Here is an 18,324-nt window from a genome sequence, read left to right on the forward strand (position 1 = left end):
GCAATTTGTTAATGGTGATGGAAAGCACACGTCACTTTGCAGTACATGTATTTCACTGGAAAGTAACTTGTAGAGAAGTTTACCTTGAATGGAAGCTGTGATACACATCGTGCCTGTGGGACATGTAACTGCTGCTGTGGTTGAACAGTTAGCATTTGTGCAAGTTTCACACACAAGTGCTTCAGCTGAGGTTGCTGTAGTTGGGCTAGTGGTAGTTATAGTTGGCATAGTGGTTGTGGTCGTTGGGGTAGTGGTTGTTGTTGGTGTTGTGGTTGTTGGGGTAGTGGTTGTTGTAGTTGGGGTAGTGGTTGTTGTAGTTGGGGTAGTGGTTGTTGGGGTAGGGGATGTTGTAGTTGGGGTAGTGGTTGTGGTTGTTGGGGTAGTTGTGGTTGTTGTTGGGGTAGTGGTAGTTGTAGTTGGGGTAGTGGTAGTTGTAGTTGGGGTAGTGGTTGTTGTAGTTGGGGTAGTGGTTGTTGTCGTTGGGGTAGTGGTTGTTGTAGTCGGGGTAGTGGTTGTTGGGGTCGTGGTAGTTGTAGTTGGGGTAGTGGTTGTTGTCGTTGGGGTTGTGGTTGTTGGTGTCGTGGTAGTTGTAGTTGGGGTAGTGGTTGTTGTAGTTGGGGTAGTGGTGGTTGTTGTTGGGGTAGTGGTAGTTGTAGTTGGGGTAGTGGTAGTTGTAGTTGGGGTAGTGGTTGTTGGTGTCGTGGTAGTTGTAGTTGGGGTAGTGGTTGTTGTAGTTGGGGTAGTGGTGGTTGTTGTTGGGGTAGTGGTAGTTGTAGTTGGGTTAGTGGTAGTTGTAGTTGGGGTAGTGGTAGTTGTAGTTGGGGTTGTGGTTGTTGTTGTTGGGGTCGTGGTAGTTGTAGTTGGGGTAGTGGTTGTTGTTGTTGGGGTAGTGTTGTTGTTGGGGTAGTGGTAGTTGTAGTTGGGGTAGTGGTTGTTGTCGTTGGGGTAGTGGTTGTTGTAGTTGGGGTAGTGGTTGTTGTAGTTGGGGTAGTGGTTGTTGTAGTTGGGGTAGTAGTGGTTGTAGTTGGGGTAGTGGTTGTTGTAGTTGGGGTAGTGGTAGTTGTAGTTGGGTTAGTGGTAGTTGTAGTTGGGGTAGTGGTTGTGGTGTCGTGGTAGTTGTAGTTGGGGTAGTGGTTGTTGTAGTTGGGGTAGTATGGTTGTTGTTGGGGTAGTGGTAGTTGTAGTTGGGTAGTGGTAGTTGTAGTTGGGGTAGTGGTAGTTGTAGTTGGGGTAGTGGTTTGTAGTTGGGGTAGTGGTAGTTGTAGTTGGGGAGTGGTTGTTGTCGTTGGGGTAGTGGTTGTTGTAGTTGGGGTAGTGGTTGTTGTAATTGGGGTAGTGGTTGTTGTAGTTGGGGTAGTAGTGGTTGTTGTTGGGGTAGTGGTTGTTGTAGTTGGGGTAGTGGTGGTTGTTGTTAGGTCGTGGTAGTTGTAGTTGGGGTAGTGGTTGTTGTAGTTGGAGTGGTTGTTGTTGTTGGGGTAGTTGTTGTTGTTGGGGTAGTGGTTTTGTTGTTGCAGTGAGAGTGTTACACAAACTAGTCCCACAACAGGCTGTCCACTGGTAATGGTACCAACATCTTGCATGAAAGGCAGTGTCCCCAGGATGGTAGCAGCTTCACACAGATTTAAAGATGCACAGCCACATGCTGGAGAAGTGCCGGCCCCATTTGTCACTAAAGATGAAACACAATCAAAGGTTTGTTTGTTGAATAATTTCAGAGAGAATTCTTCACTTAAAGATTGACTTAAATTCATGAGAAATGTATTTCAATGATAGTAGTTGCCATGGTAACAGTCGTGCAGTATTTTAACATCGCACCTTATTACAGTATATATGAAGAAGACTTACCACTGGCTTGAAAGCAGCGATCCTCTGTTCCCTTACATTGTATTGAAAGGCTGCAATCAGAGGTGCTGGGGTTACAAACGTGACACTGTAGACTGTTATCTGCTGGAACCGCAGGGTCTGAAACAGACAAAAAATGATACTGTTTATTAGAGGAAGAGAGAAGATGGAAGTGTTATGGAATTAAAAGTAGAACATGTCAGAAGAAGGATGCAGATTAATAAAATAGTCATCTACATCTACTTACAAGGCAGAGTGACGGAGTTGCAGTTGTCTGTGCTGCAGCATGTAACACTTGCAAGTGCACTCGAAAGACCCAAGTTAACTGAAAATGTCTGAGAGCCTGTGGATGGACACAGGGAGGGGGTACAGGCCTTGTAGATTTGCTGTCCAGGAGTCCCAGATGAAAAGGCTGCAAAGTCAAAGTGCAATTTGTTAATGGTGATGGAAAGCACACGTCACTTTGCAGTACATGTATTTCACTGGAAAGTAACTTGTAGAGAAGTTTACCTTGAATGGAAGCTGTGATACACATCGTGCCTGTGGGACATGTAACTGCTGCTGTGGTTGAACAGTTAGCATTTGTGCAAGTTTCACACACAAGTTTCAGCTGAGGTTGCTGTAGTTGGGCTAGTGGTAGTTATAGTTGGCATAGTGGTTGTGGTCGTTGGGGTAGTGGTTGTTGTTGGTGTTGTGGTTGTTGGGGTAGTGGTTGTTGTAGTTGGGGTAGTGGTTGTTGTAGTTGGGGTAGTGGTTGTTGTAGTTGGGGTAGTGGTTGTTGGGTGAGGATGTTGTAGTTGGGGTAGTGGTTGTGGTTGTTGGGGTAGTTGTGGTTGTTGTTGGGGTAGTGGTAGTTGTAGTTGGGGTAGTGGTAGTTGTAGTTGGGCTAGTGGTTGTTGTAGTTGGGGTAGTGGTTGTTGTCGTTGGGGTAGTGGTTGTTGTAGTCGGTAGGGTTGGTGTAGTTGGGGGTGGTTGTGGTTGTTGGTGTGTGGTAGTTGTAGTTGGGGTAGTGGTTGTTGTAGTTGGGGTAGTGGTGGTTGTTGTTGGGGTAGTGGTAGTTGTAGTTGGGTTAGTGGTAGTTGTAGTTGGGGTAGTGGTTGTTGGTAGTGGTAGTTGTAGTTGGGGTAGTGTTTGTTGTAGTTGGGGTAGTGGTGGTTGTTGTTGGGGTAGTGGTAGTTGTAGTTGGGTTAGTGGTAGTTGTAGTTGGGGTAGTGGTAGTTGTAGTTGGGGTTGTGGTTGTTGTTGTGTGGTAGTTGTAGTTGGGGTAGTGGTTGTTGTTGTTGGGGTAGTGGTTGTTGTTGTTGGGTAGTGGTAGTTGTAGTTGGGGTAGTGGTTGTTGTCGTTGGGGTAGTGGTTGTTGTAGTTGGGGTGGTGGTTGTTGTAGTTGGGGTAGTGGTTGTTGTAGTTGGGGTAGTTGTAGTTGGGGTAGTGGTTGTTGTAGTTGGGGTAGTGGTAGTTGTAGTTGGGGTAGTGGTAGTTGTAGTTGGGGTAGTGGTTGTTGGTGTCGTGGTAGTTGTAGTTGGGGTAGTGGTTGTTGTAGTTGGGGTAGTGGTGGTTGTTGTTGGGGTAGTGGTAGTTGTAGTTGGGTTAGTGGTAGTTGTAGTTGGGGTAGTGGTAGTTGTAGTTGGGGTAGTGGTTGTTGTAGTTGGGTAGTGGTAGTTGTAGTTGGGGTAGTGGTGTTGTCGTTGGGGTAGTGGTTGTTGTAGTTGGGGTAGTGGTTGTTGTAATTGGGGTAGTGGTTGTTGTAGTTGGGGTAGTAGTGGTTGTTGTTGGGGTAGTGGTTGTAGTTGGGTAGTGGTCGTTGTGGTGGGTGGTAGTTGTAGTTGGGGTAGTGGTTGTTGTAGTTGGGGTAGTGGTTGTTGTTGTTGGGGTAGTTGTTGTTGTTTTGGGGTAGTGGTTTTGTTGTTGTAGTGAGAGTGTTACACAAACTAGTCCCACAACAGGCTGGTCCACTGGTAATGGTACCAACATCTTGCATGAAAGGCAGTGTCCCCAGGATGGTAGCAGCTTCACACAGATTTAAAGATGCACAGCCACATGCTGGAGAAGTGCCGGCCCCATTTGTCACTAAAGATGAAACACAATCAAAGGTTTGTTTGTTGAATAATTTCAGAGAGAATTCTTCACTTAAAGATTGACTTAAATTCATGAGGAAATGTATTTCAATGATAGTAGTTGCCATGGTAACAGTCGTGCAGTATTTTAACATCGCACCTTATTACAGTATATATGAAGAAGACTTACCACTGGCTTGAAAGCAGCGATCCTCTGTTCCCTTACATTGTATTGAAAGGCTGCAATCAGAGGTGCTGGGGTTACAAACGTGACACTGTAGACTGTTATCTGCTGGAACCGCAGGGTCTGAAACAGACAAAAAATGATACTGTTTATTAGAGGAAGAGAGAAGATGGAAGTGTTATGGATTAAAAGTAGAACATGTCAGAAGAAGGATGCAGATTAATAAAATAGTCATCTACATCTACTTACAAGGCAGAGTGACGGAGTTGCAGTTGTCTGTGCTGCAGCATGTAACACTTGCAAGTGCACTCGAAAGACCCAAGTTAACTGAAAATGTCTGAGAGCCTGTGGATGGACACAGGGAGGGGGGTGCACAGGCCTTGTAGATTTGCTGTCCAGGAGTCCCAGATGAAAAGGCTGCAAAGTCAAAGTGCAATTTGTTAATGGTGATGGAAAGCACACGTCACTTTGCAGTACATGTATTTCACTGGAAAGTAACTTGTAGAGAAGTTTACCTTGAATGGAAGCTGTGATACACATCGTGCCTGTGGGACATGTAACTGCTGCTGTGGTTGAACAGTTAGCATTTGTGCAAGTTTCACACACAAGTGCTTCAGCTGTGGTTGTTGTAGTTGGGCTAGAGGTAGTTATAGTTGGCTAGTCTGTGGTTGTTGGGGTAGTGGTTGTTGTCGTTGGTGTTGTGGTTGTTGGGGTAGTGGTTGTTGTCGTTGGTGTTGTGGTTGTTGGGGTAGTGGTTGTGGTTGTTGGGGTAGTGGTTGGGGTAGGTTGTTTGTGGGGAGTGGTTGTTGTAGTTGGGGTAGTGGTTGTTGTAGTTGGGGTAGTGGTTGTTGTAGTTGGGGTAGTGGTTGTGGTTGTGGGTAGAGTTGTTGTAGGTGGGTAGTGTTGTGGGGTAGTGGTGGTTGTTGTTGGGGTAGTGGTAGTTGTAGTTGGGGTAGTGGTAGTTGTAGTTGGGGTAGTGGTAGTTGTAGTTGGGGTAGTGGTTGTTGTTGTTGGGGTCGTGGTAGTTGTAGTTGGGGTAGTGGTTGTTGTCGTTGGTGTAGTGGTTGTTGGTGTCATGGTAGTTGTAGTTGGGGTGGTTGTTGTAGTTGGGGTAGTGGTTGTTGTAGTTGGGGTAGTGGTTGTTGGGGTCGTGGTAGTTGTAGTTGGGGTAGTGGTTGTTGTAGTTGGGGAGTGGTGTGGTTGTTGTTGGGTTAGTGGTAGTTGTAGTTGGGGTAGTAGTGGTTGTTGTTGGGGTAGTGGTAGTTGTAGTTGGGGTAGTGGTAGTTGTAGTTGGGGTAGTGGTTGTTGTAGTTGGGCTAGTGGTAGTTGGGGTAGTTGTAGTTGGGGTAGTGGTAGTTGTAGTTGGGGTAGTTGTAGTTGGGGTAGTGGTTGTTGTAGCTGGGGTAGTGGTTGTTGTAGTTGGGGTAGTGGTGGTTGTTGTTGGGGTAGTTGTAGTTGGGGTAGTGGTTGTTGTCGTTGGGGTAGTGGTAGTTGGGGTAGTGGTTGTTGTAGTTGGGGTAGTGGTTGTTGTTGTTGGGGTAGTTGTTGTTGTTGTTGGGGTAGTGGTTGTTGTTGTTGTAGTGAGAGTGTTACACAAACTAGTCCCACAACAGGCTGGTCCACTGGTAATGGTACCAACATCTTGCATGAAAGGCAGTGTCCCCAGGATGGTAGCAGCTTCACACAGATTTAAAGATGCACAGCCACATGCTGGAGAAGTGCGGACCCCATTTGTCACTAAAGATGAAACACAATCAAAAGTTTGTTTGTTGGATAATTTCAGAGAGAATTCTTCACTTAAAGATTGACTTAAATTCATGAGGAAATGTATTTCAATGATAGTAGTTGCCATGGTAACAGTCGTGCAGTATTTTAACATCGCACCTTATTACAGTATATATGAAGAAGACTTACCACTGGCTTGAAAGCAGCGATCCTCTGTTCCCTTACATTGTATTGAAAGGCTGCAATCAGAGGTGCTGGGGTTACAAACGTGACACTGTAGACTGTTATCTGCTGGAACCGCAGGGTCTGAAACAGACAAAAAATGATACTGTTTATTAGAGGAAGAGAGAAGATGGAAGTGTTATGGATTAAAAGTAGAACATGTCAGAAGAAGGATGCAGATTAATAAAATAGTCATCTACATCTACTTACAAGGCAGAGTGACGGAGTTGCAGTTGTCTGTGCTGCAGCATGTAACACTTGCAAGTGCACTCGAAAGACCCAAGTTAACTGAAAATGTCTGAGAGCCTGTGGATGGACACAGGGAGGGGGGTGCACAGGCCTTGTAGATTTGCTGTCCAGGAGTCCCAGATGAAAAGGCTGCAAAGTCAAAGTGCAATTTGTTAATGGTGATGGAAAGCACACGTCACTTTGCAGTACATGTATTTCACTGGAAAGTAACTTGTAGAGAAGTTTACCTTGAATGGAAGCTGTGATACACATCGTGCCTGTGGGACATGTAACTGCTGCTGTGGTTGAACAGTTAGCATTTGTGCAAGTTTCACACACAAGTGCTTCAGCTGAGGTTGTTGTAGTTGGGGTAGTGGTTGCTGTAGTTGGGGTAGTGGTAGTTATAGTTGGGATAGTGGTTGTGGTCGTTGGGGTAGTGGTTGTTGTTGTTGGTGTTGTGGTTGTTGGGGTAGTGGTAGTTGTAGTTGGGGTAGTGGTTGTTGTAGTTGGGGTAGTGGTTGTTGTAGTTGGGGTAGTGGTTGTTGGGGTAGAGGATGTTGTAGTTGGGGTAGTGGTTGTTGTAGTTGGGGTAGTGGTTGTTGTAGTTGGGGTAGTTGTGGTTGTTGTTGGGGTAGTGGTAGTTGTAGTTGGGGTAGTGGTTGTGGTTGTTGGGGTAGTTGTGGTTGTTGTTGGGGTAGTGGTAGTTGTTGTTGGGGTAGTGGTAGTTGTAGTTGGGGTAGTGGTAGTTGTAGTTGGGGTAGTGGTTGTTGTTGTTGGGGTAGTGGTAGTTGTAGTTGGGGTAGTGGTTGTTGTAGTTGGGGTAGTGGTTGTTGTCGTTGGGGTAGTGGTTGTTGTAGTTGGGGTAGTGGTTGTTGGGGTCGTGGTAGTTGTAGTTGGGGTAGTGGTTGTTGGGGTCGTGGTAGTTGTAGTTGGGGTAGTGGTTGTTGTCGTTGGGGTTGTGGTTGTTGGTGTCGTGGTAGTTGTAGTTGGGGTAGTGGTTGTTGTAGTTGGGGTAGTGGTGGTTGTTGTTGGGGTAGTGGTAGTTGTAGTTGGGTTAGTGGTAGTTGTAGTTGGGGTAGTCATTGTTGGTGTCGTGGTAGTTGTAGTTGGGGTAGTGGTTGTTGTAGTTGGGGTAGTGGTGGTTGTTGTTGGGGTAGTGGTAGTTGTAGTTGGGTTAGTGGTAGTTGTAGTTGGGGTAGTGGTAGTTATAGTTGGGGTAGTGGTTGTTGTAGTTGGGGTAGTGGTGGTTGTTGTTGGGGTAATGGTAGTTGTAGTTGGGTTAGTGGTATTGTAGTTGGGGTAGTGGTAGTTGTAGTTGGGGTAGTGGTTGTTGTTGTTGGGGTAGTGGTTGTTGTTGTTGGGGTAGTGGTAGTTGTAGTTGGGGTAGTGGTTGTTGTAGTTGGGGTAGTGGTGGTTGTAGTTGGGGTAGTGGTTGTTGTTGTTGGGGTAGTGGTTGTTGTTGTTGGGAGTAGTGGTTGTTGTTGGGGTAGTGGTTGTTGTAGTTGGGGTAGTGGTGGTTGTTGTCAGGGTTGTGGTAGTTGTAGTTGGGGTAGTGGTTGTTGTTGTTGGGGTAGTTGTTGTTGTAGTTGGGGTAGTGGTTGTTGTCGTTGGGGTTGTGGTTGTTGCACATGGGGTAGTGGTTGTTATTGTGGGGGTAGTGGTTGTTGTTGGGGTAGTGTCTTTATCTGGTGTGTCTTTGTTACCGGTGTGTGGATATTTTCCAGGTTTGTTGTCTTTATCTGGTTTGTCTTCCTTACCGGTGTGTGGATTTTTCCTGGTTTGTTGTCTTTATCTGGTTTGTCTTCCTTACCGGTGTGTGGATATTTTCCTGGTTTGTTGTCTTTATCTGGTTTGTCTTCCTTACCGGTGTGTGGATTTTTTCCTGGTTTGTTGTCTTTATGTGGTTTGTCTTCCTTACCGGTGTGTGGATATTTTCCTGGTTTGTTGTCTTTATCTGGTTTGTCTTCCTTACCGGTGTGTGGATATTTTCCTGGTTTGTTGTCTTTATCTGGTTTGTCTTCCTTACCGGTGTGTGGATTTTTCCTGGTTTGTTGTCTTTATCTGGTTTGTCTTCCTTACCGGTGTGTGGATTTTTCCTGGTTTGTTGTCTTTATCTGGTTTGTCTTCCTTACCGGTGTGTGGATATTTTCCTGGTTTGTTGTCTTTATCTGGTTTGTCTTCCTTACCGGTGTGTGGATTTTTCCTGGTTTGTTGTCTTTATGTGGTTTGTCTTCCTTGCGGTGTGTGGATATTTTCCTGGTTTGTTGTCTTTATCTGGTTTGTCTTCCTTACCGGTGTGTGGATATTTTCCTGGTTTGTTGTCTTTATCTGGTTTGTCTTCCTTAACGGTGTGTGGATATTTTCCTGGTTTGTTGTCTTTATCTGGTTTGTCTTCCTTACCGGTGTGTGGATATTTTCCTGGTTTGTTGTCTTTATCTGGTTTGTCTTCCTTACCGGTGTGTGGATATTTTCCTGGTTTGTTGTCTTTATCTGGTTTGTCTTCCTTACCGGTGTGTGGATATTTTCCTGGTTTGTTGTCTTTATCTGGTTTGTCTTCCTTACCGGTGTGTGGATATTTTCCTGGTTTGTTGTCTTTATCTGGTTTGTCTTCCTTACCGGTGTGTGGATATTTTCCTGGTTTGTTGTCTTTATCTGGTTTGTCTTCCTTACCGGTGTGTGGATATTTTCCTGGTTTGTTGTCTTTATGTGGTTTGTCTTCGTTACCGTGTTTTGGATATTTTCCTGGTTTGTTGTCTTTATGTGGTTTGTCTTCGTTACCGGGTTTTGGATATTTTCCTGGTTTGTTGTCTTTATGTGGTTTGTCTTCGTTACCGGGTTTTGGATATTTTCCTGGTTTGTTGTCTTTATGTGGTTTGTCTTCGTTACCGGGTTTTGGATATTTTCCTGGTTTGTTGTCTTTATGTGGTTTGTCTTCGTTACCTGGTTTTGGATATTTTCCTGGTTTGTTGTCTTTATGTGGTTTGTCTTCGTTACCGGGTTTTGGATATTTTCCTGGTTGGTTGTCTTCATGTGGTTTGTCTTCGTTACCGGGTTTTGGATATTTTCCTGGTTTGTTGTCTTTATGTGGTTTGTCTTCGTTACCGGGTTTTGGATATTTTCCTGGTTTGTTGTCTTCATGTGGTTTGTCTTCGTTACGGGGTTTTGGATATTTTCCTGGTTTGTTGTCTTTATGTGGTTTGTCTTCGTTACCGGGTTTTGGATATTTTCCTGGTTTGTTGTCTTTATGTGGTTTGTCTTCGTTACCGGGGTGTGGATATTTTCCTGGTTGGTTGTCTTCACCTGGTTTGGCAGGAATCTGCTTGTTACCTTTGTTGCTACGTTGCTGGTCACCACCTGGTTTCAGGTGTTGCTGGTAGCTTCCTGATGAAAACAACAAAAAAAAAAAAATCTGATTATTAGAAAAATATGTGTGTGAAGATTCTCCTCCAGATTCTTCTCCTTGAGTTGTTCGTGTTCTCAAACAGGCAACTGGACTTGTTTTTCTTGGAAGACCTTTCACATGTCACACAAAGCGACCTCAGTTCTGAAGAAGCAAGTCCAGTTGCCTACGTACCACTCCCGCAAATGAATCGAGAGTAAAGGATATAACATTTTACTTCCATGAACACTTGGAGATTAACTTACCAACAAGCACAACAGCAATCAGAGTCATTTGTAACTGCTGGAGAAAATGGAACAGACGCAGAATGAAAAGAAGATAATTACTATGATATTCAACATGTTATCGTCAACACAGCAAATCATTTGTTTTGATTATTCAGAAAAAAAGAACGACATATAATACCAATTTCATCTTTTTGCAGAGTTGGACCTTTCAACCTGCAGAGATGTACAAGGAAGTAAGAAACGTTTACCATATACATTTTTATCCAACAATTTTATGGAATCAGTTTTAAATTAAGAGCATTCCTTCTCATTCACAATGTACAACCACATGTACAAAACATACAAATCACCTTTATTCATGTATCCACTATTTGTATCTTGTGTCTGTAGGCTTTACAATTTACACAAATTATTCTCAGAGCCTCAATCTAGACAAACAGGTATGTTCATAGTTTTTCTTAAATTATTTTGAAGTTATAAATTAAAAAAATGGAATTGTCGTTTTCAACATTTACAAATATTTGTACACCCTTTATTATTGAAAGGTACATTAAAAGATATCCAGTTAGACTTTTTCTTCAACAAGACCTAACTCTAAATGTTACAAATTCTGAACTCATTTGGAAAAAGACAAAGATAATTATTGTAAGTTAAGGTACCTTTTGCAAAGAGAACAAACAACACTCACCAGAAGTTAAACGTGCTCGACGAGGCCGTTGGTGTCAGAAGAAAATATTTGATCCACTGCGACCGTCTCTGTCCCGGTAAGAAGTTGATCTGAATTTAAATACTTCATTGAGACTATGGTCTGGTTGGAGACAATAATTAAACACTTAAACTGGGATTGGTGGTGCAGCACACACCCAAATTGAAACAACTCCTCACTAATAATTAGAAATAATTATTCCAATTATTTCATCTGTTACATACCGTACAGTGAGACATTGTCCTTTCGTGTCCTGGCACCAACTCCGATGGTTTTATTTTTTTTTTTTCTGGCTCGGAACTTTGCTTCCATCAACCTTTTTCTCTGGTAGCAGCAGTTTTCAGTGAAGACTCCACTGTGCACTACCTGCATCAAACAGCAGAGGGACACAGTCAGTCACTAGAAACAAACCCTGCAGTCATAAATACTCAATACATCAAATGCAAGGACCTGATGAGGAGCACAGTTCTAGCTATTAATATCAACGCCATATTTTTTTACCTTTTTAATCACAGACGCAGACAGACAGTTGTATTAAATCAATGCTTTTACAACTTGGTCCCCAACTGTCATTTTATTCATCTCATGAGAAAGTGTTTTGTGATCAAATGTTCACGAAATGAAATAAAATAAAATCACTATGTTAATGTTGTGGAGATATTGTGATGTTGGATAAATAATAAAAATGTAAAAACCACACCTCTCACCTCACTGGCCTTATATGACAAAACATAACAAACATGACAGACAGGAGCTTCTTTGGCTTTTGGGGTTTTTCCCCTGAGGGAGCGAGTTCCTCAACTCAAATCTTTTCACCGCTCAAGTTCAACTTCAAACTTGACGGCCATATTTTTGAGGACGTCAGTAGTAAGTGCAGTGTTGGCTGTGGAGCTTTGGATGAACTGTTCTTCAGACTCCAACTGTTTCCCCGACCTTACACTCATTTTGAACTGCACTTGCTGTGGAATGTCGAAACCAGTTTTTGACATTTAACAATACTGGAATGTAGAGACCTTTCTAGGTTTCTAAGATTTCCTCATCAGACAGCTCTGTATTCAATTTGGAGAGTCAGTGGAAATGACGTGCACAAACATAGCAGTTGCCTGAATGGCCCTAATTACACCTGTCCTCTGTCAGAGGAAAGCTTGTAGCGCACCCGAGAACACCACACCTCAACTGATGGAACATTTGATTTGATTTTATTCAAATCCTGTCATAGGACATTGCCACATCTTAGCAATGTCCTAGGTTAGGGCCTGGCCTATCTAATTGGCCAATCTCCGCTCGAGTTGTTTCCCTCGCACTGAAACAACAGGATGAGACTCACCCTGGATCCACGGCCAATCAGAGCCGAAGACGCTGGTTGAACTCGTTCAGCCACATTTCTGCTTCACCATCATTATGGTGAAGACTCTATTCAGGGGTCCGTATGGTTTGGGATTCGTGTGCTGCTCTACTACAGCAACTTGTATTATCTCCTTTTACATATATATATATATGTAATTACAAAGAGATGGACACGCAAATATCCTGTCTGTGCGTGTGACACTGAATTTACAAGCTACAGGCATAAATTCTGACCCTTTATTAAAGCGGCACTCCAGAAAAAGTTGATCCAGATGCATGATGTCAAAAAAACATGGCTGACCGAGTAAAGCCTGTGTCTTAGGTAGTGATCAGTCAGCCGTCATCAGTGCAGCCACTTTGCATACATACATTCAAGCTTTGCGGCATTGGTGTATAAAGTGTGAGGATATGAAACGTCTGTGCAGGCCGTGTGTGACTGATGTGTGTTAGACAAAGTGCACATTACAGTGTGTGTGTGCGTGTGAATGCAAAATACATAGAAAGCTCTTTGATTGGTCATCAAGACTATTTACCAGATCACTTTAAATAGTTTAATCTATTTGTCATATTTACTGTTATAATGATATTTCTATATTACTGCTGTGTATAGATGGATTTTGATGGATGCTTCATTACCCATCAGCAGTGCATTGTTTTCACCCCCCGTGTGTGTGTGTGTGTGTGTGTGTGTGTGTGTGTGTGTGTGTGTGTGTGTGGTCCAGGTATTACTCATGTTGTGGGGACCTGAATTTGTTTACATAGTCACATTATGGGGAATTGTCTTAATAGGGAGTCAGGTTTTAAGTCTAGGTTTAAATTTAGGTTAAGGTTGCGTTTAAGGTAATGTTAGATTGTGTTTAAGGTAATGTTAGATTGTGTTTAAGTTAAGGTTAGGTCAAGTCCACCGACCCCTGCAGCCCACCTCCACTGAGTAGTAGTAGTAGTATTGAGCTTATATGAATACTATCGTTTACTGTGATGAGTGTATAACAATGTCGATCCCTCACATTGACTCAGTTTCCCACAGTCCTCTGCTTTGTCCCTGATGTCCATCCATAGACTTCACACTTAACTGTATCATTGCCGCAGTTACCCTGTGACTACTGATGCAATTTTATCAATAATCAATAAGCTCAATAAGCAATGAGCAGAGACATGTTCTGTGATTTATTAGAAGTTAATCTCCTCATGTTCGTAGAACTTTCACTTCAAGACAAGCAAGCAATTGATTTTTTTTTTATTGACACAAATACACAAGCATGAATTTGTGAGATTGAAAATAAAAAAACACATTTGTTTTCCAGCAGGTTATTATCTCCTTTTAATTTTGTCTAGATAGTAAAAACAGTAGATTTGCAGCAGCTGCACGGTCTGATCATGTCTCATTTACTTTTCACGTTTATATAAAAATAGTGTCTTTGTTAACTGGTTGATGTAATGTCAGCGTTGCACCGCACGACATCGCTAAAGAGGCGACAACAGATACAAACATATACAACAGGAGGTCACTTATATGCCGAGCGTAGGAAAACAGAGAAACATTTCGACTGAGAAGATGGAGCTCTGTCATTTCACCAGTGTTACAGGAAAGGTGATCAATTAGCTCAAGTTGCTGCCGTGTATCGTCGACAGAGCAAGAAACTACAGAAACTCTGAGACCTTCAGACTCTCACAGCTGCAGGCGGCGCTCAGACGGCTCCGTCACTCTGAAACACAAACATGAGTCAAGTCAGTAAGTAAATGGGGCCATGGACAGTGTGTAAATTAGATTTAATTTATTGCTAATTATGTGGGTAAGTGGTTTACTGGGTATTTGGGATCTGATGTCCCGACAGATCTCCACACAAGAGAGTGTAAAAAGATTACTTTGACTGTTAGTATTCATATTAATATGTCCTTCTTATAATAATTATTATGATAAAGATTCTTGGTTTAATTGGTCTTTCCCTTTAGTGATTGTGCAAATGTCTAATTGAGAATTGTCTTTATTTTACTTGAAGTAAAATAATGTTATAAAATAGAGTATTGTTTATCTTTCCTGTGTTTCTCTGACTTTTCTGTGACTGACTGGACGTCTGCTGCGTTCCTACAGCCACAGAAACCTGGTTCAGTAACTTCAGACTATAGAGTAGATACTGACCCCTCCGCAGCAGCCACAGCCCCCACACAGAGCTCCCAGCAGGCCGTTCAGCACCTGCACGCCACACAGCACCGCCTGGATTAGACCCATGACCAGCAGCACGGAGAACAGGGACAGATGCCAGGACACCACGCCGGCCGGCTCTACACACAGCGACCAGATGTCTTTGTTGGACAGGTAGTCTCTGCAGAGGGAGGGTGAGAAACACACGACCTGGATAGTAAGTTTATTAATGAATGAGCCTAATGTCACAGAACCAGTTAACTTAGACTCAACTTAAACTTCTGACAAGTGCCTGCTTGTTGTTAGAACTGTTAGGTCTCTCCATAATTTAGTAAAGTCCCAACCTTACTTTATAAAGTATGGTGACTTCTAGCATGGACTGCATGTAAAAAACATACATGCTTTTAGAATTTGCATAGATTAACGATGAAAGCCTCAATTCTTTTCACTGAGAGATAAACCACACAGTTTCTACATTGGTGGTTACACACATAATATGAAACAAACGTTGTAATGTGACTTATGAGTCTCACCCATTGGAGAAGGGATACACCCAATTTGTCACGTTGGTGGCTGTCCCACACTTAGGTCCATGGCTGAGGGCCACGGAAGAAACGATAACTGAGTAACCAGCCCCCAAAACCCCCACAGCTGCAAACAGCATGGAGCTCAGCATCTACAGAGACAGAGGAGAGAAAGAGGGTCGAAACAGTCGCTCATGTTGGGAATCAATAGGTTGAGCGAGCTCGCTTCTAACTTAAACAATGAAAACAATGAGGTTATTCTCTTGCTGTGCAGAGACCAGGCTGAAGGTCGTTAACAGAGTGTGGCCTGCACAGAGCTACTGATGGTGTGTGTGTGTGTGTGTGTGTGTGTGTGTGTGTGTGTGTGTGTGTGTGTGTGTGTGTGCAGCAGTTTTATTTGTGATTCATTCCTCACACACGTACACATTCCTGGAGTATTGATCGGCGTGTGCGCCTGCTGCAGTACAACACCTGCTTTGTGCAAAAGTCATGTGAAACTCTCATTAGAGGAGTTTCTCGTTGAAGTTATGGAAATCTCATGAAGTTCTCTGTGTACATGTGTGAGTGTGTGTGCACATGTGTTTGTTATCCAGACCCACAGTGAGTTAACACACGACAAGTTTAAGTGATCAGTTTTAATTCAAGCCATTCATTAAGCTTAACATATTTAGTTTTTACTCAATGACAGATTTATATTATTGGCTGATAAAAATAAGCTGATACGAGCCTTTCACAGATAATGTTAACAATGCTGAAGATACTGGATAAGATATATATGTTAATGTTTAACATTAACCAGCAATAAAATAAAATAAACTAAGATCCTCTGATTCTGAAACCTGCTGTAAATGATAATTTGGATTCGGTTTGAAGTTGAATGGTGAAACATCTCCTCACCGCAAAGCTCCGTCCACAGCTCTCGTTGCCACAGCAACCGCAGCAGTCATTGTTCTTCAGGCCCAGGAAGACCAGTGCTGGGAAGATCATCTGTTGACAAAGTAAACACACACACACACGCACACACACACACACACACACACACACACACACACACACACACACACACACACACACACACACACACACACACACACACACACACACACACACACACAAACACACACACTCTGATGTAACATCGATAGCGCATACTTCCCCCATGGCTCATTACTTTATCACCATATTGCACATACAGGTATTGAGATCAGATCTGGATAATGATCTGGATCTGCAGCAATTTTCCCGTCTTAATAGATATTAGAACTCTACACTTGCCTGATATTTTCTCATAAAGATCTCTTCTTTATTTCTTGGGAAATTCACATAAACATTCACAATTTTCAAGAAAGTCACAATTTTCAAGAGACTCACTGAACCCTTCTACCAAATTTCAAGAAAATCGAGAGTAGTTTTTGTGTACTCCTGCTAAAAGACGACAATTAATTGATAACACAATCTCCTTGACTGTAACAGCAGGTGAAATCTGTTATGTCACTGGTGAATAACTTTTACCACCGAGCAGAGGAACCACGTCTATGACTCAGAGTGAAGTTAGAAAACTTTGTGTTCATCCTACCTGGTTTATCTACAATGAATTTTATAGCCAATGTTTAGATGCTTTTTTAGAAAAATTGTCCAGGAAAATTTTATTTCTCACTACAAGTTGACTCCGGGAAATTAACTGGGATGCAAAAAGTGTTTTTTTTCAATTTAGATTAATCTATCAATTATAATCTGAAATAATGTATTAATCATGTATTTCATCAAAATGTAAAACAACTATTATGATATTCTAGAAGAAGCAAATCCTCTCGTTTAAGAGGCTGCGACCGACGCACTCACCAACACTCCAGATCCCAGGATGCCTCCGAAGTACCAGACCTCCTCTGTGATGTTGTCTCTGTCCACAGACTCCCCGCTGGGGAAGAAGAGCAGGATGTTGCACAGCACGCACGCGATCGCGAGAGGAATCAGGGTGATCCCCAAACACTTGGCAAAACTGCCCGAACACATTCTGACACTGATGCTCGAGACGCCTCTGACAGAAACACACTCCGGGGGTTTTAAAAAAGTGACAACACAAGGACGTCTGGACTCTCAAACTGAATTTTAGTGTGAAATCTGCTGGATTTTCTGGCCTTATGTATTATCCCCAACTTCAGCCTCCTGATAATTCCTTCGTTAACCTCCTTCAAGAATTCTCTGTCCTCTTCGTGGCGTCGACTCAAAGACCTTGTCTGCTTCTGGCTGTTGAGGCTTTATAGATGCCCCCTCCATCACCATGCGTGATCTCACTGCTTTTACAGCAGCCAGCCGTCGTATGTCACACACTCTAACAAACATACATGCACCCACACCCACACCCACACACACACACACACACACACACACACACACACACACACACACACACACACACACACACACACACACACACACAGGCATGGAGGCATTAACGTGGTTATCGTGCACACAGATGCACTAGTGAGGAAATAGGAGTTAATGTTCTACCAAGTGTTTTGTGTACATGGAGACAGAAGAGGAAGTGACAGACATCGGTCGATACAGCCCCTCGGTGCAGATAACCACACGTTTACTGAGAAGAACCTCTTCATTAGTCAGAAGAAGAAAATCCATTGTTCAGCTTTGGGTGTTTGTAATTTAAAATTTCATTTGGTGCAGCGTGATTGAATCTCAGGGGCCTTGACGGAGGAGTGCGCTCGACTGAGTCATTCTGCCTCCGTGTTTTCAACGCTGTTTGTTTGTAGTAAATTGATTTTGTGGAAACTTGATGGAAGAGTGATGTATGGACCAAAGAAGAACTGGTTCACCTCTGGACCAGATTTGATCAAGAGCTCGAATCCAGGAATTTCTTTCCACTTTCATCAACTTTTTGTGAATAACTTGACTAAACTAAATGCAGAGATCTTAATAAATACAAAAAATCAGGCAAACCCTTAAACCCTATTATCTATGAAGAGGGGAAATTAGGTGTGGATCCAGTTAATGATCTGGATTTTGTGAGTCATAACAAGGGTTCCCTTTTTTAAATTACACTGAAGTAATAAATTATCTTTTCAACTACAATGGACTTTGCAGAAAGCTGGTTGGTTTATGTTGCTGACAATAAATGTATATTACATGCATGGTGATAAGGTGGCTAATCTACGATGGAGAATAAGGGCCATGTGGAAACAAAACCTGAGATTAGATGTTGGTAATAGTGAAAGTCGTAAAATTATGAGATCAGAAATCATTGACCCATTATGTGCCTGCACGGAACCTTAGATCCTCAGGTGGATCCCGCTGGCGGTTCCAAAGTCGAGGTAGAAAACCAAAGGTGACTCTTGCCATCAGCTTTCAGAGTCAGCGATTTCTTTTAAATCACTTCTTAAAACCCTTTTTTATTATAGACTTGCTTTCATGTTTAGTTATGTTTTTACTGTTTTTATCGTTTTCTTTTAACATTTTTCTTTTACCTGTTCATTTATATTTATTTTCATATTGCTGCTTTTATGTGTTCAAGTTTTCACGTGTCACAGCTTTATATTTATTCATTTAATTTGAACCCTACCTTGTTACCTTGTCACATTGCATCCTGCTGATTGCTATTTCTCTTATATTTACCTTTATTGCTTTGCTGTCAAAGCACTTTGTAAACTCTGTTTTTTTAAAAGTGCTAAATAAATATATTATATATTAATAAATTATTCTCATCGATG

At 42.6% G+C, this 18,324-nt stretch overlaps 2 protein-coding genes across 2 annotated transcripts; both read right to left on the bottom strand.

The window, feature by feature from the left end:
- Positions 1-243: 243 nt before the first annotated feature.
- LOC124854701 (mucin-2-like) lies at positions 244-9,928 on the bottom strand (the record flags this gene model as incomplete). The annotated part of the gene is given in 13 exon segments (XM_047342959.1): positions 244-319; positions 1,517-1,550; positions 1,553-1,669; positions 1,846-1,962; positions 2,090-2,254; positions 2,353-2,461; positions 3,297-3,427; positions 4,794-5,133; positions 5,995-6,111; positions 7,015-7,277; positions 7,722-7,940; positions 8,548-9,636; positions 9,901-9,928. Coding segments are annotated over 13 exon segments (2,805 nt in total), but the record flags the coding sequence as incomplete, so codon positions are not given.
- A 1,472-nt stretch (positions 9,929-11,400) lies between these two features.
- tm4sf4 (transmembrane 4 L six family member 4) lies at positions 11,401-16,812 on the bottom strand. The gene is made up of 5 exons (XM_035176716.2): positions 16,445-16,812; positions 15,500-15,589; positions 14,612-14,754; positions 14,076-14,259; positions 11,401-11,547 (listed from the first exon to the last, which is right to left on the bottom strand). Exons 1-5 carry the CDS (start codon positions 16,613-16,615, stop codon positions 11,401-11,403), a joined length of 735 nt encoding a protein of 244 aa, XP_035032607.2. The 5' UTR covers positions 16,616-16,812.
- Between the last annotated feature and the right edge of the window lie 1,512 nt (positions 16,813-18,324).

The sequence above is a fragment of the Hippoglossus stenolepis genome, chromosome 14 (genome assembly GCF_022539355.2).
Source record: "Hippoglossus stenolepis isolate QCI-W04-F060 chromosome 14, HSTE1.2, whole genome shotgun sequence".
NCBI lineage: Eukaryota > Metazoa > Chordata > Actinopteri > Pleuronectiformes > Pleuronectidae > Hippoglossus > Hippoglossus stenolepis.

What these genes read in the sequence shown, in the direction of transcription:
- tm4sf4 (XM_035176716.2), bottom strand. Translation starts at nt 16,615, where the DNA reads ATGTGTTCGGGCAGTTTTGCCAAGTGTTTGGGGATCACCCTGATTCCT. An exon ending in GCTGTGGACGGAGCTTTGCG is followed by an intron (nt 14,755 to 15,499) that starts GTGAGGAGATGT and finishes CTGTCTCTGTAG; the next exon opens with ATGCTGAGCTCCATGCTGTT. An exon ending in GCTGTGGCTGCTGCGGAGGG is followed by an intron (nt 11,548 to 14,075) that starts GTCAGTATCTAC and finishes GACATTCCACAG; the next exon opens with CAAGTGCAGTTCAAAATGAG.